The sequence below is a fragment of the Serinus canaria genome, chromosome 2 (genome assembly GCF_022539315.1).
Source record: "Serinus canaria isolate serCan28SL12 chromosome 2, serCan2020, whole genome shotgun sequence".
Lineage (NCBI taxonomy): Eukaryota > Metazoa > Chordata > Aves > Passeriformes > Fringillidae > Serinus > Serinus canaria.
Window position 1 is genome coordinate 542,459 of NC_066315.1, and position 18,304 is coordinate 560,762.

The 18,304-nt window shown below is 56.2% G+C and overlaps 1 protein-coding gene across 3 annotated transcripts in view; it reads right to left on the bottom strand.

Annotated features, from left to right (window-relative positions):
- The window catches only part of SCAP (SREBF chaperone), a 56,212-nt gene that overhangs the window by 8,726 nt on the left and 29,182 nt on the right, over positions 1–18,304 (bottom strand). For all 3 annotated transcript variants that reach the window (XM_050970906.1, XM_050970905.1, XM_050970907.1), the window contains exons 5-13: positions 12,598–12,818; positions 10,777–10,882; positions 9,128–9,300; positions 8,069–8,195; positions 5,323–5,435; positions 4,522–4,616; positions 3,899–3,997; positions 2,663–2,917; positions 863–1,272 (exon numbers count right to left, since the gene is read on the bottom strand). In XM_050970906.1, the coding sequence (XP_050826863.1) occupies positions 863–1,272; positions 2,663–2,917; positions 3,899–3,997; positions 4,522–4,616; positions 5,323–5,435; positions 8,069–8,195; positions 9,128–9,300; positions 10,777–10,882; positions 12,598–12,818 (1,599 nt within the window). The remainder of the gene's footprint in view (positions 1–862; positions 1,273–2,662; positions 2,918–3,898; positions 3,998–4,521; positions 4,617–5,322; positions 5,436–8,068; positions 8,196–9,127; positions 9,301–10,776; positions 10,883–12,597; positions 12,819–18,304) is intronic.

Sequence of the window (18,304 nt, forward strand, 5' to 3'; positions counted from 1 at the left end):
TGAACTGAAGATCTCCTTGGAAATATTCTCCTCCCCAGGTTTTAACCCTTCAGAGACCCAACAGACGTGAAGCCTGATGAGATCAAGTGCATCCCATGAATTTAAGTCTTGTTTCCTGGGTACTGCAGGCTGCTGGGAGGTCTCACCAAGAAGCTCTTTCAGCTCAGCTGTCTTTTCCTCACATGTACTATTTCCATCCCTTACAGATGATTGTATCAGACAATTGTGGAATTACTGAGGTTGGAAAAGCTCTCTGGCACCATCAAATCTGACTGCTCCCCCTTGGCCACCACTAACCTATACCCAAACCCCACATCCACACGGTTTTTAAATCCCTCCAGGGATGGGGACTCCACTACTGCCCTGAGCAGCTGTTCCAGGGCCAGAGAACCCTTCTGGGGAAGGAATTTTCCCAATATCCACCCTGACCCTCCCCTGGAAACTTCTGAGGCCGTTCCCTCTCCTCCTGTCCCTGTTCCCTGGAGCAGAGCCCGACCCCCCCTGGCTGTCCCCTCCTCTCAGGGAGTTGTGCAGAGCCACAAGTTCCCCCCTGAGCCTCCTCTTCTTGTTTTGCAAATTTTAAAACTTAAATTCCAGGAAGAAGGAAGACAGAAGACACCAAGCACATAAACCACCCAGGAGCAGAGTGAACCACCCTGACTCCCAGAGGAACAGCCCTGGAGGGTTTGTGAGCTCTGCCCACCCCAGGGGACCTGCTCAGCAGCTGCCCCCACACACACCTGGAATGAGCCCCATGGAAGCAGGTTATTTGGGTTGGGAGCACGGAGGACAGAAGCAAGACAAACCCCTGGGTCAGCTGCCAGATCCCCGTGCCAGTGGCACTCCATGCCAGCCCACTTGCCTCTTGGCCAGGGTGATGTTGTAGTAGCTGAAGAGGGCTGGCCAGTGCCTGAAGGAAAGCTTCCTCCAGATCTCCTCATCCTCTGCTCCCCAGGTAACCTGTGCTTCTGTTCCCAGCTCCAGCTGCCCGTTCCCCCTGCCCTCGGGGCCCCAGGGCTGCTGCTCCGGCTCCAGCCGCGCCTTCTGCTCCCGCTGCTGCGTCCGGTTCTCCGACAGCGCCTCGGGCTCCGAGGGGAACACCGACAGGTCCAGCTTGGGGTCCCCAGCGGGCAGGACCCCTCCAGGAACGGGCATGGCAGGCAGGCCTGCGTCCCCCAGGGGACTCTGCTCCGTGACCTGAGACGTGAGGTAGGTGCGGAGCCCAGCGGGATCCGTGTACACCAGGATTCCGATCCAGATCACTGTCCCGGCCTGTGCAGGGTGAGACACCGCCCTCAGTGCCACCGCCCTGTCCCCTGCCCTTCAGTGCCACCGCCCTGTCCCCTGCCTGAGCAGGGACACAGCTCCCTCAGTGCCACCGCCCTGTCCCCTGCCTGAGCAGGGACACAGCTCCCTCAGTGCCACCTCCCTGTCCCCTGCCTGAGCAGGGACACAGCTCCCTCAGTGCCACCGCCCTGTCCCCTGCCTTCAGTGCCACCGCCCTGTCCCCTGCCCGAGCAGGGACACAGCTCCCTTCAGTCCCCTGCCCGAGCTGACCCATGGCACCCCAACCACAGGTAGCCCTCATTTCCTGCAGCCTCACTCCCAGCACTGTTTCCTGGGGACAGGGAGGTGGCACAGGGGGGACATTTGGAGCACTGCCCAGCACACCCAGAACCTGGACAGCACTTTTCCAGGATCCACGTGATGCTCAGGACCCAACTTCTCTCCCAGACACACAGCAGGAAGGGACTCTGTGCTGGCAGCTGGCACCAGCACGTCTGGCACCTCCAGGCCAGGCTGGAAAGGCTCAGTTTGGGGTTCTGGGTCCACACTCATGCAGGACCCACTGCTCTGGGACCATGTGGGGACTGAACTTCTGCATCCCATGCAAGCAGGACATGGGGGTGTGTCAGCCTGGTGGGGGTGGGTGGCTGGCAGGGTGGGCAGGGCTGCCAGCCTGGCAGGGGCAGGTGCCCAATGGGGTGGGCAGGGCTGCCAGTCTGGCTGGTTGAGTGCCACCCTGGCTGTTTGGGTGCCCAGTGGGGCCATCCTGGTGGTCTGGGTGCCAGTCTAGCTGTCTGGGTGCCATGCCAGCAATCTGAGAGCCACCCTGGCTCTCTGGGTGCCACCCTGCCACCATTTGGGTGCCATCCTGACCGGGGCAGACTGTGTGCCCCCCTGGCAGTGTGTGTGCCCCCGGCTCTCTGGGTGCCCCCCTGGCAGTGCAGGTGCCATCCCAGCTGCCTGTGTGCCCCCTGGCAGTGCGGGTGCCATCCCAACCATCTGTGTGCCCCCCTGACAGGCTGTGTGCCCCTCTGGCAGTGTGTCTGCCCCTCTGGCAGTGTGGGTGCCCCCCTGGCAGGCTGTGTGCCCCCCTGGCAGTGCGAGTGCCCCCTGGCAGGCTGTGTGCCCCCCTGGCAGGCTGTGTGCCCCCCTGGCAGTGCGGATGCCATCCCAGCTGCCTGTGTCCTCCCCTGGCAGTGCGGGTGCCCCCCTGGCAGTGCGGGTGCCCCCCTGGCAGGCTGTGTGCCCCCCTGGCAGGCTGTGTGCCCCCCTGGCAGTGCGGGTGCCCCCTGGCAGGCTGTGTGCCCCCCTGGCAGGCTGTGTGCCCCCCTGGCAGTGCGGGTGCCATCCCAACCATCTGTGTGCCCCCACGTACCATGATGAGGCGCTGGGCCAGGCGGGTGCGGGCGAAGAAGTAGATGACGCGCAGGCGCTTGGGCAGGCGCAGGTTGCGCAGGGAGGACGGCTGCAGGGTGATGGTGTGGGGGGTGACGGGCTGTGTGCCCACGCCGTGCGGGGTGACCGCCTGCGGGGCCAGGGCAGGTGGCACCGCCGGGCGCAGCGCCCGCGCTCGGCACGGAGCCCGCGCCGGGCACGACTCGGGCGGCAGCCGCTTGTTCAGGTCAGCCAGCTGCAACAGACACAGAAAGGGCAGGGCTGAGGGGCTGCTGCGGTGCCAAGGGGACCCTGAGAGCTGGGAGGGACCCCTGGGCACAGGGGGTGACTCCCTGGTGTCTCCTCCCAGCCCTTTTACCCCAGCCAGCGCAGTTACAGAGCCAGGGAACCACGGGATGGTTGGGATGGAAGGGGCCTTAAAGCTCATCCCATCCCACCCCTGCCATGGCAGGGACACCTCCCACTGCCCCAGGCTGCTCCCAGCCCCAGCCTGGCCCTGGGCACTGCCAGGGATCCAGGGGCAGCCCCAGCTGCTCTGGGCACCCTGTGCCAGGGCCTGCCCGCCCTCACAGAGCTCTTCCTAATGTCCAGTGCAAACCTTCTCTCTGTCAGTTTGAAGACATTTCCCCTTAACCTGTCCAATGTCTCTCCCCATCTTTCTTGTGGGCTCCCTTCAGGTCCCGGAAGGCCACAAGCAGGTCTCAAAGCTTTCCTTCCCCAGGCTGTGCAATCCCAATTCTCCCAGCCTTTCCTCACAGCAGAGCTGCTCCATCCTCTGATCAATCTGATGCCTCCTCTGGGTTTGCTCCCACAGCTCCACGTCCTTCCTAAGAGTGTCCTTTCCCTCAAGTGCTCTGTTCCCCACGTGTGTAACCAAACAAGTACAGAACCAGAACTGTAACAGCTCGGGATGAGAGGAAACAGCCTCAAGCTGACGTGGGGAAGTTTAGGTTAAATATTAGGAAAAATTTCTTCCTGGAATGGGCTGTCCAGCCCTGGCCCAGCTGCCCAGAACAGAGGGGGAGTCCCCATCCCAGGGGGGATTTAACAGCCACGTGGATGTGGCACTCGGGGACAGGGACAGTGGAGGTGCTGGGGGGTGGTTGAAGGCCTTTCCAAGCTCAGGGAGTCCATGATTCACCACCCCTTTTCCTCTCTCAGGGTGGGGTGGCGGGGCTGTGCCCCCCTCCTCCCCCGGGCCGTGCCCCCTGCCCACCTCCATGCGGCGGATGTCGATGGACAGCACGGTGGTGAAGAAGAACATCTGCAGGAAGAAGTCTGACACCAGCCCCACCACGGCAAAGAGGCAGAACTCCTGTGGGTGAGACAGGGATGAGCTCCCCCTGCACCTCAGAGCGAGGGAGGCCAGCAGTGCCCCCCTGACAAACCCCCTGATCCTCCTCTTGGGCTGGCTCAGAGCTCAGGGCTGGGGGAGCCCAGGAGAGAACCCAAGGCATTCATTCTAATTCACATCCTTGGCTCTTTTTGGCCACAGTCCATCTCTGCTCCCAGGGAACAAGGGACAGGATGAGAGGGAAAGGCCTCAGGTTGTGCCTGGGGAGATGTAGATTAGAAATTAGGGGAAATTTCTTCCCCAGAAGGGGCTGTTAGGTATTGGAACTGCCCAGGGCAGGGTGCAGTCCCCGTGCCTGGAGGGATGTGTGGCTGTGGCACTGGAGACATGGGTGAGTGGTGGCCTTGGCAGTGCTGGGAGCAGTTGGATTTGATGGTCTCCAAGGCTTTTCCAGCCCAGCCAATTGCCTGACTCTGAGCCTGCTGCCCAGAGCCTCCCTGCAGAGGCCAGGCTCTGTGCTGGCAGCCCAGGGCAGCCCCTCTCACCTGGATGGCCGGGACCAGGGTGAAGTACCCGATGAGGATGATCCCCAGCTCCGTGGCCATGTTCTTCATGATGGACCAGCTCTCATTGCTCAGGCCTGGGGAAGGGCAAGGGCAGGTCAGGGGAGCCTCTTCACTGTGCCAGACATGAACACAGCAAAAGGAGCAGCACTTCCCCTCTTTAAAACCAGGAATCTACGGGCAACAGGCCCAAAAGGCCCTTCCAGGCTGAAATTCCCAAGTGCAGAGGCCCACCAGAGCTCTGAGTCCTGTTTCCCATCTAGGATCCAAACCACTTGTATTTTTAAAACTAAAATCAGCATCACTCTATAATGTCTTCTCCCTGATCTTTAGAAACAGCTCTGAAGATTGCAAATCATATTTATCCATGGTGTGAGCACACTCAAATCCTTCCACAGGCACAGAGCATTCATGGAATGGAAAATATAATTTTGTCACACATTCAGGGGAATTTTGTAGGACCTGTGTTCTGCACTTCTGGTGTCCATGACCTGAGGAAGGTGCTCAGTACCCACACCAGGAGATCCAGCTCTCCCTTACCAATATTTTTTACATTTATTTAGCCTGTTTCAGTCAACAATCCCAAAAAGCAGTGCCCACAACAACAGCATTATGTTTCTGGAATTCACACCAAAAGGCTGTACAAGTCACCTTGTTTCCTTCCCAGACCTGAGTGAGGCCATTCCCAGCCCCTGCTCTCCCACCTGTCCCTGTCCCAGCTGTCCCTGTCCCACCTGTCCCTGTCCCAGCTGTCCCTGTCCCAGCCCCAGAGCAGGACCCCACCTTGGGCGATGCGCAGTTTCACCTCCAGGTCCACGGGCGTGGACACCACGGACTTGGTGAGCACCAGCACGTTCTCCAGGCCAATCACCACCACCAGGTATGGGAATATCTCTCTGAGGAAACAGGGGCACAGCTGAGGAGGGGATCCATGGGGAAAAAGGAGGGAAAGAGGCACGTTTGGAGCAAACACAGCCCTGGGAGCTGAGGTGAGGAGCCAGCACCCTGTGCCCCCATCCCTTCCCTTGTGTCACACTGCTCAAGGGAAAGGTTTGTGTTTCCTCTGCCTTGGGCAGCAATCACCGGTTTTGCAAAGCTGCAGGAATTCCTGGGAAATGCCCCTTGTGGAGCATCACTAAATTAATCCTGGTGCTTCCCAGGGACAGAGCCCTCTGCTCTCCAGCACTGGGTACAGCAACAGAGATGGCCTGGAACGCCTGGGAGGGACTGGGGGGTGGGTGGTCACTCACCAGGGAGGGGCAGGGAGCCTGTCCCACCTCCTCTAAGGACCATGCCATCCTCTCCTGCCATGGCAGGGACACTTCCCACTGTCCCAGGCTGCTCCCAGCCCTGTCCAACCTGCCCTTGGACACTGCCAGGGACGGGACAACCACGGCCTCTCTGGAAATCCATTCCAGTCCCTCACCACCCTCACAGGAAGGATTTCTTCTGTCTATCTCACCTAAATTTGCCCTCTCAGTTTGAACCATTGCTCCTTGTCCTATCACTGCAGTTGCTGATGAAGAATCCCTCTCCAGCTTCCCTGCAGGCTCCCTCAGACACTGGGAGGGGGGAATGTCAGTGAATGCTCACACTGAGTGAAAAAACACCAGCACGGATGAGCCTCTCGTGGGCAGCTTCTTGCTCATGCCCAAGAATCCAAAATTCAGCAAGAACAGCTCAGGCCTGCCTTTAACTAAAGCATTTTCAGCTCATCCTTGTGAGCCCTCCAGCACAGGACAGAGATGGGAGATGAGCTCCTTGGGGGTGGGAATCTCAGAGCAGACAGAATGGAGCTGCTGTGGGAGAGTCTGCTCAGCTCCAGGAATAACAACCCAGTGTTATCCCAGCACCTCCTCCTGCTTCAGGCACAGAGCCAACTGCTCAGCAGAAAGGAACCTCCAGGGGGACTGCCCAGCAGAGGAGCACATCCCCTGCAGCCCTGAAGAGCACCTGGTGGTGACCTGACTGCCACATCTTCTGAAAAATCCCTTCACCGGGATTTCTTCTCCTGGGAAGCTGAGAAGCCTCAGAGAAAAAGGAAAACAATAATTATCTGATTGCTTCTCCTGGGTTTTGCTGCTTTGGAATGTGGTTGGGGATTGTTCACCCACAGGTGATTGCTTGATTGGTGTCATGGGAATTGTTTTAACTTAATGACCAATCCCAGCCACTGTGTTGGGACTCTGGCAGAGAGAGTCACGAGTCTGCACTATTCATTCTCAGAAGCCTCCTGTCTCTATCCTTCCTCTGTTCTTTAGTATGGTCTAATATAATGTAATACAGTAGAATAACAGATCAGCCTTCTAAGAACAGGGAGTCAGATTCACTCATCTCTCCCCTCGTGGGGGCTGCCTGCAATCTGGACAGTGCCCCTGCCAGGAGTGTGTCCAGCCCCACAGGAACGTGGCCTTTGCTGGTTTGGGGTGTCCCCAGGGGGCTGCAGGGGGGTCTGCAGAGCTCAGCCCTGCTGGGCACGGCCTGTCTGAGCTCCCAGCAGGTCTCAGCCACAGGCAGCCTTAGCAAACTGAAGTGGGGTCAGCTCTTATCAGCTCACCGTGATTCCAGCTCTCAGCTCGCCCTGTGCCCAGGCAGGCAGGCCCAGGGGGGAGGAGAAGGCTCTGTGGGGTTCCACAGCCATGTCTTTATGGACTCTTCTGTGAAGGTTCCCAGGCACAGCTCTTCTCCTGAGCTGGGCTAAATCAGCTCTTTATAAAGGGGTCAGGGGTTTTGGAAACTGTCCAATGGCAAGGGCCAAAGGAAAGAGACCTGCAGGGTTACAGGGAGATGAGCAGGGTCCAACGGTGGGACAGAGGGGTTCCAGCCCAGCCACCAGGACTTGGCATTGCCTGTCTTGGGCTGCTGAATGCCAGGGAGGCACTGCAGGCCCTGGCACAGGAGCTTGTTCCCCAGCACACAGAGGTGCCCTGGTGTGCCCCTGGCACAGGAGCTTGTTCCCCAGCACACAGAGGTGTGCCCCTGGCACAGGAGCTTGTTCCCCAGCACACAGAGGTGTCTTGGTGTGCCCCTGGCACAGGAGTTCATTCCCCAGAACTCAGAGGTGTCTTGGTGTGCCCCTGGCAGAGTTCATTACCCAGCACACAGAGGTGTGCCCCTGGCAGGGCTGGCACATTCCCCAGCACACAGAGGTGTGCCCCTGGCAGGGCTGGCACGTTCCCCAGCACACAGAGGTGCCCAGGTGTGCCCCTGGCAGGGCTGGCACATTCCCCAGCACACAGAGGTGTGCCCCTGGCAGGGCTGGCACATTCCCCAGCACACAGAGGTGTGCCCCTGGCAGGGCTGGCACATTCCCCAGCACACAGAGGTGTGCCCCTGGCAGGGCTGGCACGTTCCCCAGCACACAGAGGTGTGCCCCTGGCAGGGCTGGCACATTCCCCAGCACACAGAGGTGTGCCCCTGGCAGGGCTGGCACGTTCCCCAGCACACAGAGGTGTGCCCCTAGCAGGGCTGGCACGTTCCCCAGCACACAGAGGTGCCCAGGTGTGCCCCTGGCAGGGCTGGCACGTACCCGCCGTTGAGCGTGGGCGTGAGGCCGAAGAGGGTGCAGAGCCCCACGGACATGAGCAGGGAGCTGAGCACTGTCACCACTGCTGCCAGAGCCAGGCCCCACTTGGACTTCACCATGTCGATCTTGCCTGCAAAACAGCCCCACCGGGTCAGCAGGGACAGCAGACGGGAGGGACACACGGACAGGGACAGACGGACACAGAGGGGACAGCACGCTCGGCCCCAGCAGGTCACAGGGCACCCCAGCCCAGAGGGAAGGTACTGCAGTGTCTGAAATGAAGCTACTGCAGTGTCTGAAATGCAGAAATTTTAAAATTTGACACATTTTTGGTTTTTTGGATCAGAATGCAGAACCCAAAAGGTGAATTTTTAACAAAAATAATATTTTGAGAAAAACTTGTTTCAGAGAAGGCAGAACCCATGTTTTCTGCCATTTGTAGGCCAGCAATCTGGATCTGCCCAAGTAGCTTGGGGAACTGGGAACATGCCTGTTTCCTGGGCAGAGATCCAGGAAAGCTGAAGTGCAGCCCCCACAGCCTCCCAGGACAGGTGGGACAGGGACAATTCTGCTCACAGCTCACACCAGTCCCAGCACTGCACCGAGGGGGGAAGGACCAAACTGAAATGTGGCCAGAGAGGGCTAAACCCACCAGCTCAGAACATGATCTGTCTGATAATGGATGAAACAAACTGGGAAAAAAGGCATTGCTGGGGCATCTAAGGGTGCCCGAGAGCAAAGAACGTGAAAGATATCAAAGAACCATGGAATAGTTTGGGTTGGAAGTGACTTTAAAGACTGTCCCAATCCAGCCCCTGCCATGGAAAGGGACACCTTCCACCACCCCAGGCCTTGGACACTTGCAGAGATGGGGAAACACCTCCAGCTGGGAGGTGGATCACAAGGAATAACCCCGCCCTGGCTGAGAGGGGCAAATGAGCAGGAACCAGGGAAAAGCTTTTAACCCTGTCCACGACAGGCAGGGCAGAACCCCCCCCCCCACCTCTCCTGATGTTACAGACATCCCCTGCAGGCCGAGCCCAGCCCAGGGCCCCCACCTACGTGTGGAGAAGTAGATGTAGGCGAAGAGGATGATGTAGGTGGTGACGAGCGGGATCAGCTCGGCGATGCCGATCTCCTCCTTGAAGTGCACGTGCACCACGCTCTCCTCCCGCAGGCTGCAGTTGGGGCTGGGGTGCAGCAGCTTCAGCCGCGAGCGCAGGCTGCTCAGGAACCTGGGGACAGCAGCAGGGCTGTGTCACTGCAGGGCTCACCTCGGGTCCCTCCCCTGAAATTCCCTCCCAGGTGTGTCACCCACCTCTCCTTTCCCCTCCCAGCACTGTCTGTCAGCCCTGGCATTCCAGAAGGTTCCAGTGATTGGCAGATCCAAAGGATGCCCTCCACCCCCGGGGGCACTGGGCCATCCAGGTGTCCTTTGTCCCTTGAGACCTCCCCTCCTGTCCCTGGCTGGTGGCTCCCTGCCCCTTCCCTGCCCTCTCCCCGGGGTTAAAAGGAGCAGCACCCACGGGCTCAGGAGTTCTGCTGGAGCTGGGGCTGGGTTCAGAGGCTGTGGGCCAGAACAGAGCTCTGGATCCAAACCCTCCATCAGAACCCACTCCTTTCCTTCACCGTGGCCCTAAAGCTTCTCCACAGAGGGAAACCTGAGGAGCAGACCCTGATATGGGGGGAAGCTCCATCCCAGCACCACCAGAGCTCCTGCAGGCCTGGACTTGGCCCCACGTGCCAGCTGGAGCACCCAGCCATGGCCAAAAGTGTCTGTGGGGTGAAACACCACCCAGCCATGGCCAAAAGTGTCCCCGGGGTGAAACACCACCCAGCCATGGCCAAAAGTGTCCCTGGGGTGAAACACCACAGTTGTCACTGTTTGGTTCAGCAGCAGGGCCAGCCAAGCCCAGGCAGGTCCCACCTGCACCATTGGCAGCACCAGCACAGCAGCACGTCACTGACCTTGGCCACAGAGCAGAGCTGGCAGCTCCTGCAGCAGCACAGCCACAGGGAGCTCCAGGGCTCACCTGCAGCAGCAGAGCATGGCCCTCTCCAGACCTTGCTCCCAAACCTGCTCCTTGCTGGCCACAACCCCCCAGACCCTGATTTCTACCAAGGTCTGCTGGGCTGACCCACCAAAGCTTTGCTCAGAGCAAAGGCTCCTTAACCACAGCCTGGGGCTGTGGGACAGAACGGCCACGGCCTCAAACACTCCCAGAATTTCCCAGAATTACAGAATTCTGTGTGAAAAAATGGCTGATGGAAGGTGCCACACAATGGCCCTGAGGGCTCAATGCTCTGGAAGAGCAAATTTAAACTCCTGTGCTGCCAAATCCTCCCAGGCATCCCTTGGGGAATTCTGTGCAGCTCAGAGCCCTCAGATCCACCCAATCCACGCCAGTTTGGCCAGCACTGCCAAAGTGTTTCCAGCAGTGCTTACTGGAAAGGAAAGCAGCCTGTGTAGGAGGACCTGGCTCAAACCAGAGCCTGGGTGCCACAGGAACTGCCCCTGGCAGCTCTGCACGCCCCAGACCCTGCTCCTGAAGGGAGCTGAGAACCAGGAAGTACTTCATTTCCATAGAACACAGCACGTTTCCTCCCCAGAAAAGCACCCTCAGGGATGTGGGATACTTCACACCAGAAGGGAATGGAGGGCAGGAGCCGTCAGGAGGGGAAGCAGCAGAGCTGTGCTGGAGCAGGCTCACCTGGAGTCGTAGCGCTGCAGCCCCAGGGTGACGGTGTAGGACACCACGCGGCGCCGGCCGGACAGACTGACCCCGCTGTACCTGCCAGGCAGCCCGAAGAGCAGGTCTGCAGGGACAGGGCACATCAGGGACAGCACCCACACAGCTGCCCCCTGCCAGCAGCTCCAGCAGGAATGGTGCTCTCATCCCACAGGGCATACTGTGCCCATCACACCTGGAGCAGGCTCCAACCACAGACAGCTCACACTGAGACAGAAACTTTAGGGAATTTAGAGATTTTAGAGGAGCTAAGATTTTAATTAGGGATAAGCTTTATTAGAGCTAATCAAAATAAATGGGCAGGCCTTGATGAAGTTAAGAGTTGGTATTTAACTAATAATTGATTGCTTGTCAGTGCAATGTTTGGTGAGCTGGGCTTGTAATCAAGAATACAGAAATTGATAAATGGCTTTAGGAACATAAGACAACTGTGGGCCTCCTCTGCTCTGAACCCAACTGAAGGCAGGGAATGAGAGTTCCACCAAGGGTTCATTTGTCAGATTTGCATTGAAAAGGTGGAAAGGTCAGAATGAGGAAGACTTCATTTACTTCCTCATTTTGGGACCCCTCTCCATGAAAGGGACCATCGAGGGACAAACTACTCATGCTTAATAGCTTTTGAACTAATTTGAAAGGACTCTGAAATCACCTGTAAATTGGGTGTGTGTTTGGGAGCTATCCCAAAATAAACATACACTTTCTAACTCTAAACTGTTAGAGAGTTTTTGGATATTGGTACCAGATCAATATCCATATTGGGAATGGATGTACCAAAGGTACCAATATGCATTTGTATTTTGGGTATTCAATACCTGTATAGATAACAGGGCTCTGTAATCACCTGTAAATTGGGTGTGTATTTGGGAGCTATCCCAAAATAAACATACACTTTCTAACTCTAAACTGTTAGAGAGTTTTTGGATATCCATACCAGATCAATATCCCTATTGGGAATGGGATGTGCCAAAGTTATCAATATGCATTTGTATTTTGGGTGTTCAATACCTGTATAGATAACAGGGCTCTGAAATCACCTGTAAATTGGGTGTGTATTTGGGAGCTACCCCACAATAAACAAACACTTTTAACTTTAAACTGTTAGAGTTTTTGTCCCTCACAGTTGGATATCCATACCAGATCAATATCCATATTTTTTTAATAAATCAACACTCTGGGTGCTTAAAGACAGCCTTTAAAGCAAACTTCCTTTGGGGTTACAAGCCCCTTTTCAGACATGCAGCACAGTTCATCACACGCTGCCAGATCCCTGAGGTTCCTTTCCAACCAAAGGATCCAGCCTGTGTTCAAAGCAGCATTTCCTCTGGCACTATGGAACCACTAATGATCCCTCACGTGGTCACACAGCTTCTTTGTAACTCAGAGGTAAAAATAGTTTTATATATCCATTGTCAGCTCGGGCTGTGTGCAAGGACTGGAACACCAAGGGAGCAGGATGAATGGTGATTTATCTGTGACAATGAGGCAGCCTGGAGTGTGACAGAGGGAGAAGCCAGGCTGGAGCACGTGTAGAGTGGGAGGAACAAAACCCTGCTATTTTCACCTGCAGAAAGAAGCCTGACTGAGTGATTTCTTCACTTCTCACAAATACAGATCAGGGCTCAAATACAACATGAAATCAGAGACAACAAAGACTGGGCAGCTTTGGCTGATGAGAATGAAAAAATACTGCCCAAACTGGCACTATCAGCAATCCAGGGGCAGGAATCCGTGAGGATGGAATAACAATGGAGCTGGAGGCAGCTCTCAGCTTCCCTGGCTCACCTTTGAGAGTGGCTGACGTCTGCAAGGTCTTTGGCTCATGCTGGTGGATGGTTTTGATGATGTCTGGGTCGGCATTGAAGCGCTCGCGGTCGTTCTGCCAGAAGTTCCCCGGGGACAGCAGCAGGCAGCCGTGCTCTGGGAGCAGATTCCTCAGCTTCCTGAGGCCAGGCAGCAGGTCTGTCACCTGCAGACAGACCTCCTCCAGGCTCCTGACCCCGGAGCTGAAAGGCAAACACAGTGCTGAGGGACCCCACCGGGCAGGAGCGTCCCAGGACCTGCACCAGGCGTGGCTGCTCTTCCTCCTCAGGGCTGAGAGCAGGAGCTGGGCTCCCTGCAGCTGTGAACGGGCTCCAGAACTCCACCATCATTCCTGGGGCTCCTGGCCCACAGCTCTCGCTCCTCACCCATCTCTGGTACCACACTTTCACTTTCACATTTAAGACACTTCCACCCGACAGAGAAACTCTGGAATTCCTGCAGACCCCAAACCCCTCTCTGCACCTCTCTCCACACATGCAGTGGGTGTTTTACAGGAGTCCTGCTCAGCCTGCCTGAGCTGGATCCTTTGAGGTCTCTAAAATGCACCCAGGGTCCAGTGTCTGCCCCTGGGGTGGTGTTTCCCCAATCCCTCTGCCTTGTGGGGAAAGGAGCATTTCCTGAGAGGCTCAGAGCTGCACACAGGTGTGCCTGGTGTGAACTGGAACCTGTGTCTGGCATCATCCTTAGCAAGCACTAATTCAAGCAGGACCCAGCCTGGGTGTACAACAGGCCCTGCTGGGAGGTGTCCTGGGCTGTAAGATGGGTGTGTGTTCTATTGCTACCTGTCAGAGCTGGGCAGCTCTCTGCTGTCCATGGGGCAGTCTTCTTTATCTGTCCCACAGCCCATCCTCCCTCCAGGAGATCTCTGCTGTCCATGGCCATTAATTATTAATTATCTTCTGTCCCTGGCCACTGAGTGTCCCTGCAGGGCTGATCAAATTCCACCATCCCATGGGGAGATGCTCCGCCCAGGGCAGGAGCCAAGCATTCCTCCCTGGATCCAATCTGCCCTGGGAACAGCCCAGCAGCCTTTGCCCCCTGCATTCCCAGAGGAGCAGCTTTCTGCTGCCCTGCATTCCCAGAGGGAGAGCAGGCCAATCTCCAGCAGCCCTGGAGCTGCAGAGGAAAACTCCCCCCTTGTGCAGGATCCCTGCTCCAGCAGAGCCACAGCTGGCACTGCAGGAGGGCTGAGCCACCCTGGGATGGGACTGTGCCACCACCCTGAGCCCCCTGGGATGGGACTGTGCCACCACCCTGAGCCCCCTGGGATGGGACTGTGCCACCACCCTGAGCCCCCTGGGATGGGACTGTGCCACCACCCTGAGCCCCCCTGGGATGGGACTGTGCCACCACCCTGAGCCCCCCTGGGATGGGACTGTGCCACCACCCTGAGCCACCCTGGGATGGGACTGTGCCACCACCCTGACACACAAGGGACAGGGCCTGCTCTGACTCTGGCAGTGTTTTTTTGGGGTTTTTTGGGTTTTTTTGTTTGTATTATCACATTTTTATTTTTGCACATAAAACATAAGTAAACAGTTCTTTAATTTTCCAAGTAAAGAATTGTTATTCCTACTCCCCTATCTTTGCCTGAGAGCCCCTTAATTTCAAAATTACAACGATTCAGAGGGAGGGGGTTTGCATTTTCCATTCCAGGGAGGCTCCTGCCTTCCTTGGCACACACCTGGCTTTCCAAACCCAGGCAGAGGGGTCAGGGCCAGGGCAGCTGTGGGGCCAGGGGAGGGTAAGAGGACAGGGCCCCCAGCAGGAGCTGCTCTGCTGCCTGGCACCTGCTCAGGGATCAGACAGGAGTTACTGCTATTGCCTGGTGGAGTGATTCTGCCCCTGGGGGTTAACACTGCTCTGGCCCCTCCTGGCTGCCCCAAACCAGCTCACTGCTCTCCCCTGGGAGAGGAGCTGCATTTCTGACTGACACACACCCCACAACACTGCCCCAAAACAGAAACCTTCTGCACATTTCCCTGGACAGCCTCCAACATCATTAACTGACACTGCAGCTCAGACCTCCTAAATCACTCCCAAGGATGCTAAAAAGCTAAACTTAGGTTTTAAAAACAGAGCAGTTCATTTAACTGGCTTTAAAGGAGAAAGTATTCTCTGTTACACCTCCAAAGTGTGTCTATGGCTACCTGGGGAATGACTTCACACACATGTGTGATGGCAGACCATGAATAAAATGTTTTAGGATATGACATCCCTAAAGGAAAGCTTTGCAATTACCAGCCAGGGATCTCTGGTCCTTTGGACCCAACAAAACCCCAGAGTAACCCTCCTGGGAAGGGCAGGGAAATCAGTCTCTTAAAGAGGGTCCAGTTTTGCCTGTCCCTAACAGCACCCTGTGCCTCCTGCAGCCAAAGAGGGGAAATGAAGCAATTAAAGATGCAGAACAAAGGGCCATTCTATCTAGGATGCATTCCCAATTCCCCTGCCTGACAGGTGATAAAGGAATCCAGGAGCTGGCATTCAGCAGTGCTGATCAAAGGCTGGATGCTGACACAGAACCACCCCTGCAGCAGGCCCAGACACTGCAGAGCTCACTGCTCCCCTGCAGGCACTGCACTCAGAGCGAGGGCACAGAAATGATGGGTTTGGGATCCCAGTCCAGAGAGATAAACCCAAACCTGCATCCTCTGGGGAAGGAACACAATCCCCTTCAGCTGCCTGCCTCAGGGATTGATGCACCCACCCAGCACAGCACACAGCTCTTCAGCTGCACTCCAACAAGCCAGGCAGGAGAACAGATTTACCAATAAATTGGTACAAGGAGAGCAGGGAAGTGCAGTAAGAACAAGAGCACAGGATATCCAGAGCAGATGAAATGGGGAGGGGATAGAAGTGCCCTCAGCTAAGAGCCCAGGCCCTCTAAAGAGCTGGAATTCCTGGGAACCTGGGGGTAGCAGGCCAAGCTGGAATTCCACATGAACCCAGTAGAAAATTGGATGCTGTATCTAGCCCCACTACTGAAAAGGAGCCTCAAAAGATACTTTGGGACATTGCAGAAATCATATTCCTGGATTTTCCATAATAGCAAGACCCTTGTACCCATTAACAAGGAAAACCCAAATCTGGGGATGGCTTGCAGCCACAAACAGGCTTTGCACACGCTGACAGAAGAGTTAAACACATCAGTCAGGGGGCCAGCTCCTGCCAGCGAGCCTGTCCCAGCTGGAGGGGATTTGCTGAACATGGGGCTCAATGTAAAATGTTCCAGAAAGGGCCACAGGACACAGACAAACACCGGGGGTGAGTGCCACAGCAGTTAAAGACACTGAAAGGAGAAACACTGCCGGGAAAAAGGGAATTGGCCCGGTGTGCTGTGGGTTCTGACCCGGTGTGCTGTGGGTTCTGACCCGGTGTGCTGTGGGTTCTGACCCAGTGTGCTGTGGGTTCTGACCCGGTGTGCTGTGGGTTCTGACCCGGTGTTCGGGGGACTCTGGGTTCTAACGGCACCAGGAACCCCCGATGGAGGCTCCGCTCCAAACCCGTGTTCCAGTCCGTGTTTTGCTGCCAACCAGTGGGCCCGGCCGCCTCCACATCGCCCCCGTGTGGTGGCGGCGGGAACGGCGCGGGAAAAGGGCGGGCACTGCACGGGAAGAGCGCGGGAACAGCGCGGGAAGAGCGCGGGAAGAGCGCGGGAACAGCGCGGGAACAGCGCAGGAAGAGCGCGGGAACAGCGCGGGCACACCGGGGCTCTCCGGACCCGGGCTCCCCGCAAACCGGGACGGGCACGGACACCCCCCGAAAACTGCCTCTGCATCCCCACGGCAGCCGGCAGCCGCTCGGGCAGCAAGGGAAGGGCCGGTGGGAGCCACTGACAGACTGCGGGGGATGAATAAAGGCAGCTCTGGGCACAGGAGCACTGCACAGGGACTGACAGACCCCAGGGCATGAATAAAGGCAGCTCTGGGCACAGGAGCACTGCACAGGGACTGACAGACTGCAGGGGATGAATAAAGGCAGCTCTGGGCACAGGAGCACTGCACAGGGACTGACAGACTGCAGGGGATGAATAAAGGCAGCTCTGGGCACAGGAGCACTGCACAGGCAGGGACTGACCCAGCTGCTGTGCCTGGAGCTGCAGCACTGAGGAGCTCTGCAGTGACAATCACTGTATGGTTACGTTCAGAACTGTTGGGAAGGATGAAAGTTTGACAAGAAAGTCTCACAGATATGTGTGCTTAGCAGAAAGATTTCTGAATGTACAATGTGAAGAAGGAACAGAGATGGAAGCAAGTTTTGATATAGAAGGAAAGAATTGCTGAGCCAGTCTGACTGGCTAACCCAGGAGGCAAAGGGTGTGTGAGTTAGAAGGGGTTTTATGGCTTTTTGCTAAGAGCAAAGGATAAACCCACTCCAAACAAGAAGATGTTTTTACCAAGCAGAAAGAGAGCACAGGCAAACAAGTCAGCAAATGTGGCAAGGAGAAAAAAGGGCTCAGAATTTCCTACTGCAAGAAAACTGAAAAACAACTTCTGGCTGGAGCTGCAATGTACTGACTGTGAGTGACTGGAGAGCAGTGCCATGGATGTGGGAATTGGAGCAGTTATGATAGGCCATAGATAATAGTTCAGGTATAGATTGGTTCTACTGCATGAAGATGCTCAGCAAAGTATAAAATGCATTCTAACTAAAATAAAAGTATATAATGCATTGTAACCTAAACTCAGGGTCTCCAGGCCTGCCTGCAGCTGGAGCTGCCAGCTGTGGGCACAGCTCTGTCACCCACCACCCTGGGCTGCTGTAACACCTTGGATACAATAAACTGCATTTTGTAAACAATAAACTGCATTTTGTATACAATAAACTGCATTTTGAAGAGCCCCTGGAGTTCCACACCCCTCACTCAGGCTCTTCCAAAACAATGTCCCTAACTGCACACACCCTGCTCTGCCAGCCCCCCAGCAGAGACTGCAAAGGAAAGCAAAGGGAGCAGGGCTGGTTGTCCTGGGCCACTGCAGTGCAGCACACTCAGAACCAATGGTACCTGACCTGGCAAGAGAAGCTCCCACCCAAAGCTCCTGCAAGCTGTGACACTGATAACAACAGCAACTGCTGGATTTGTTCTCAGTTTCCTGCTCATCTCAAAAAGATACTTGGGTGATGGGAATACCACACCAAATTTATTTTCCAGAGGCCTTCCTCCAGCTGGAGTGATGCTCTTTTGGGAGGACTGACAGCCCAGAGCTGCACAGTGTAAAATCCTGGTCAGGATTGCTAACAGCATTTGAGCTTTCAGCTGTTTGGGTTGGTGTTTGCTGATGCTCTGCCCAGCAGCTTTGCAGTGTGCATGAGTTACTGCTTCACAGTGCTCATCTCTTCACTCTGGTTGTCACAGGGGGTGGAAAAGATTTCCCCTGCATGTCACCTGAATGTTCACATGGTTCTGCAATCAGTTTTGTGCACCTCTTGCCATCTCCTCGGGGTAAGGTATGAAATTCCCCGTTGCAGCAGGTGGGAACAGTTTGAGTTCCATTCCAGCTGGGATCCCTGGGGCTATAACCAGATTTTGCTCCGTGGCACACACACATTTGGTCAGGCTGGAACTGCCTAACGCTGGATAGGCTGAGCAAGGACACGTGAAATGCTCAACTTCACTGAGGAACACTGGACTAAGAACCAGGGGTGGAAGGGAGGGGAGTCCCTGACC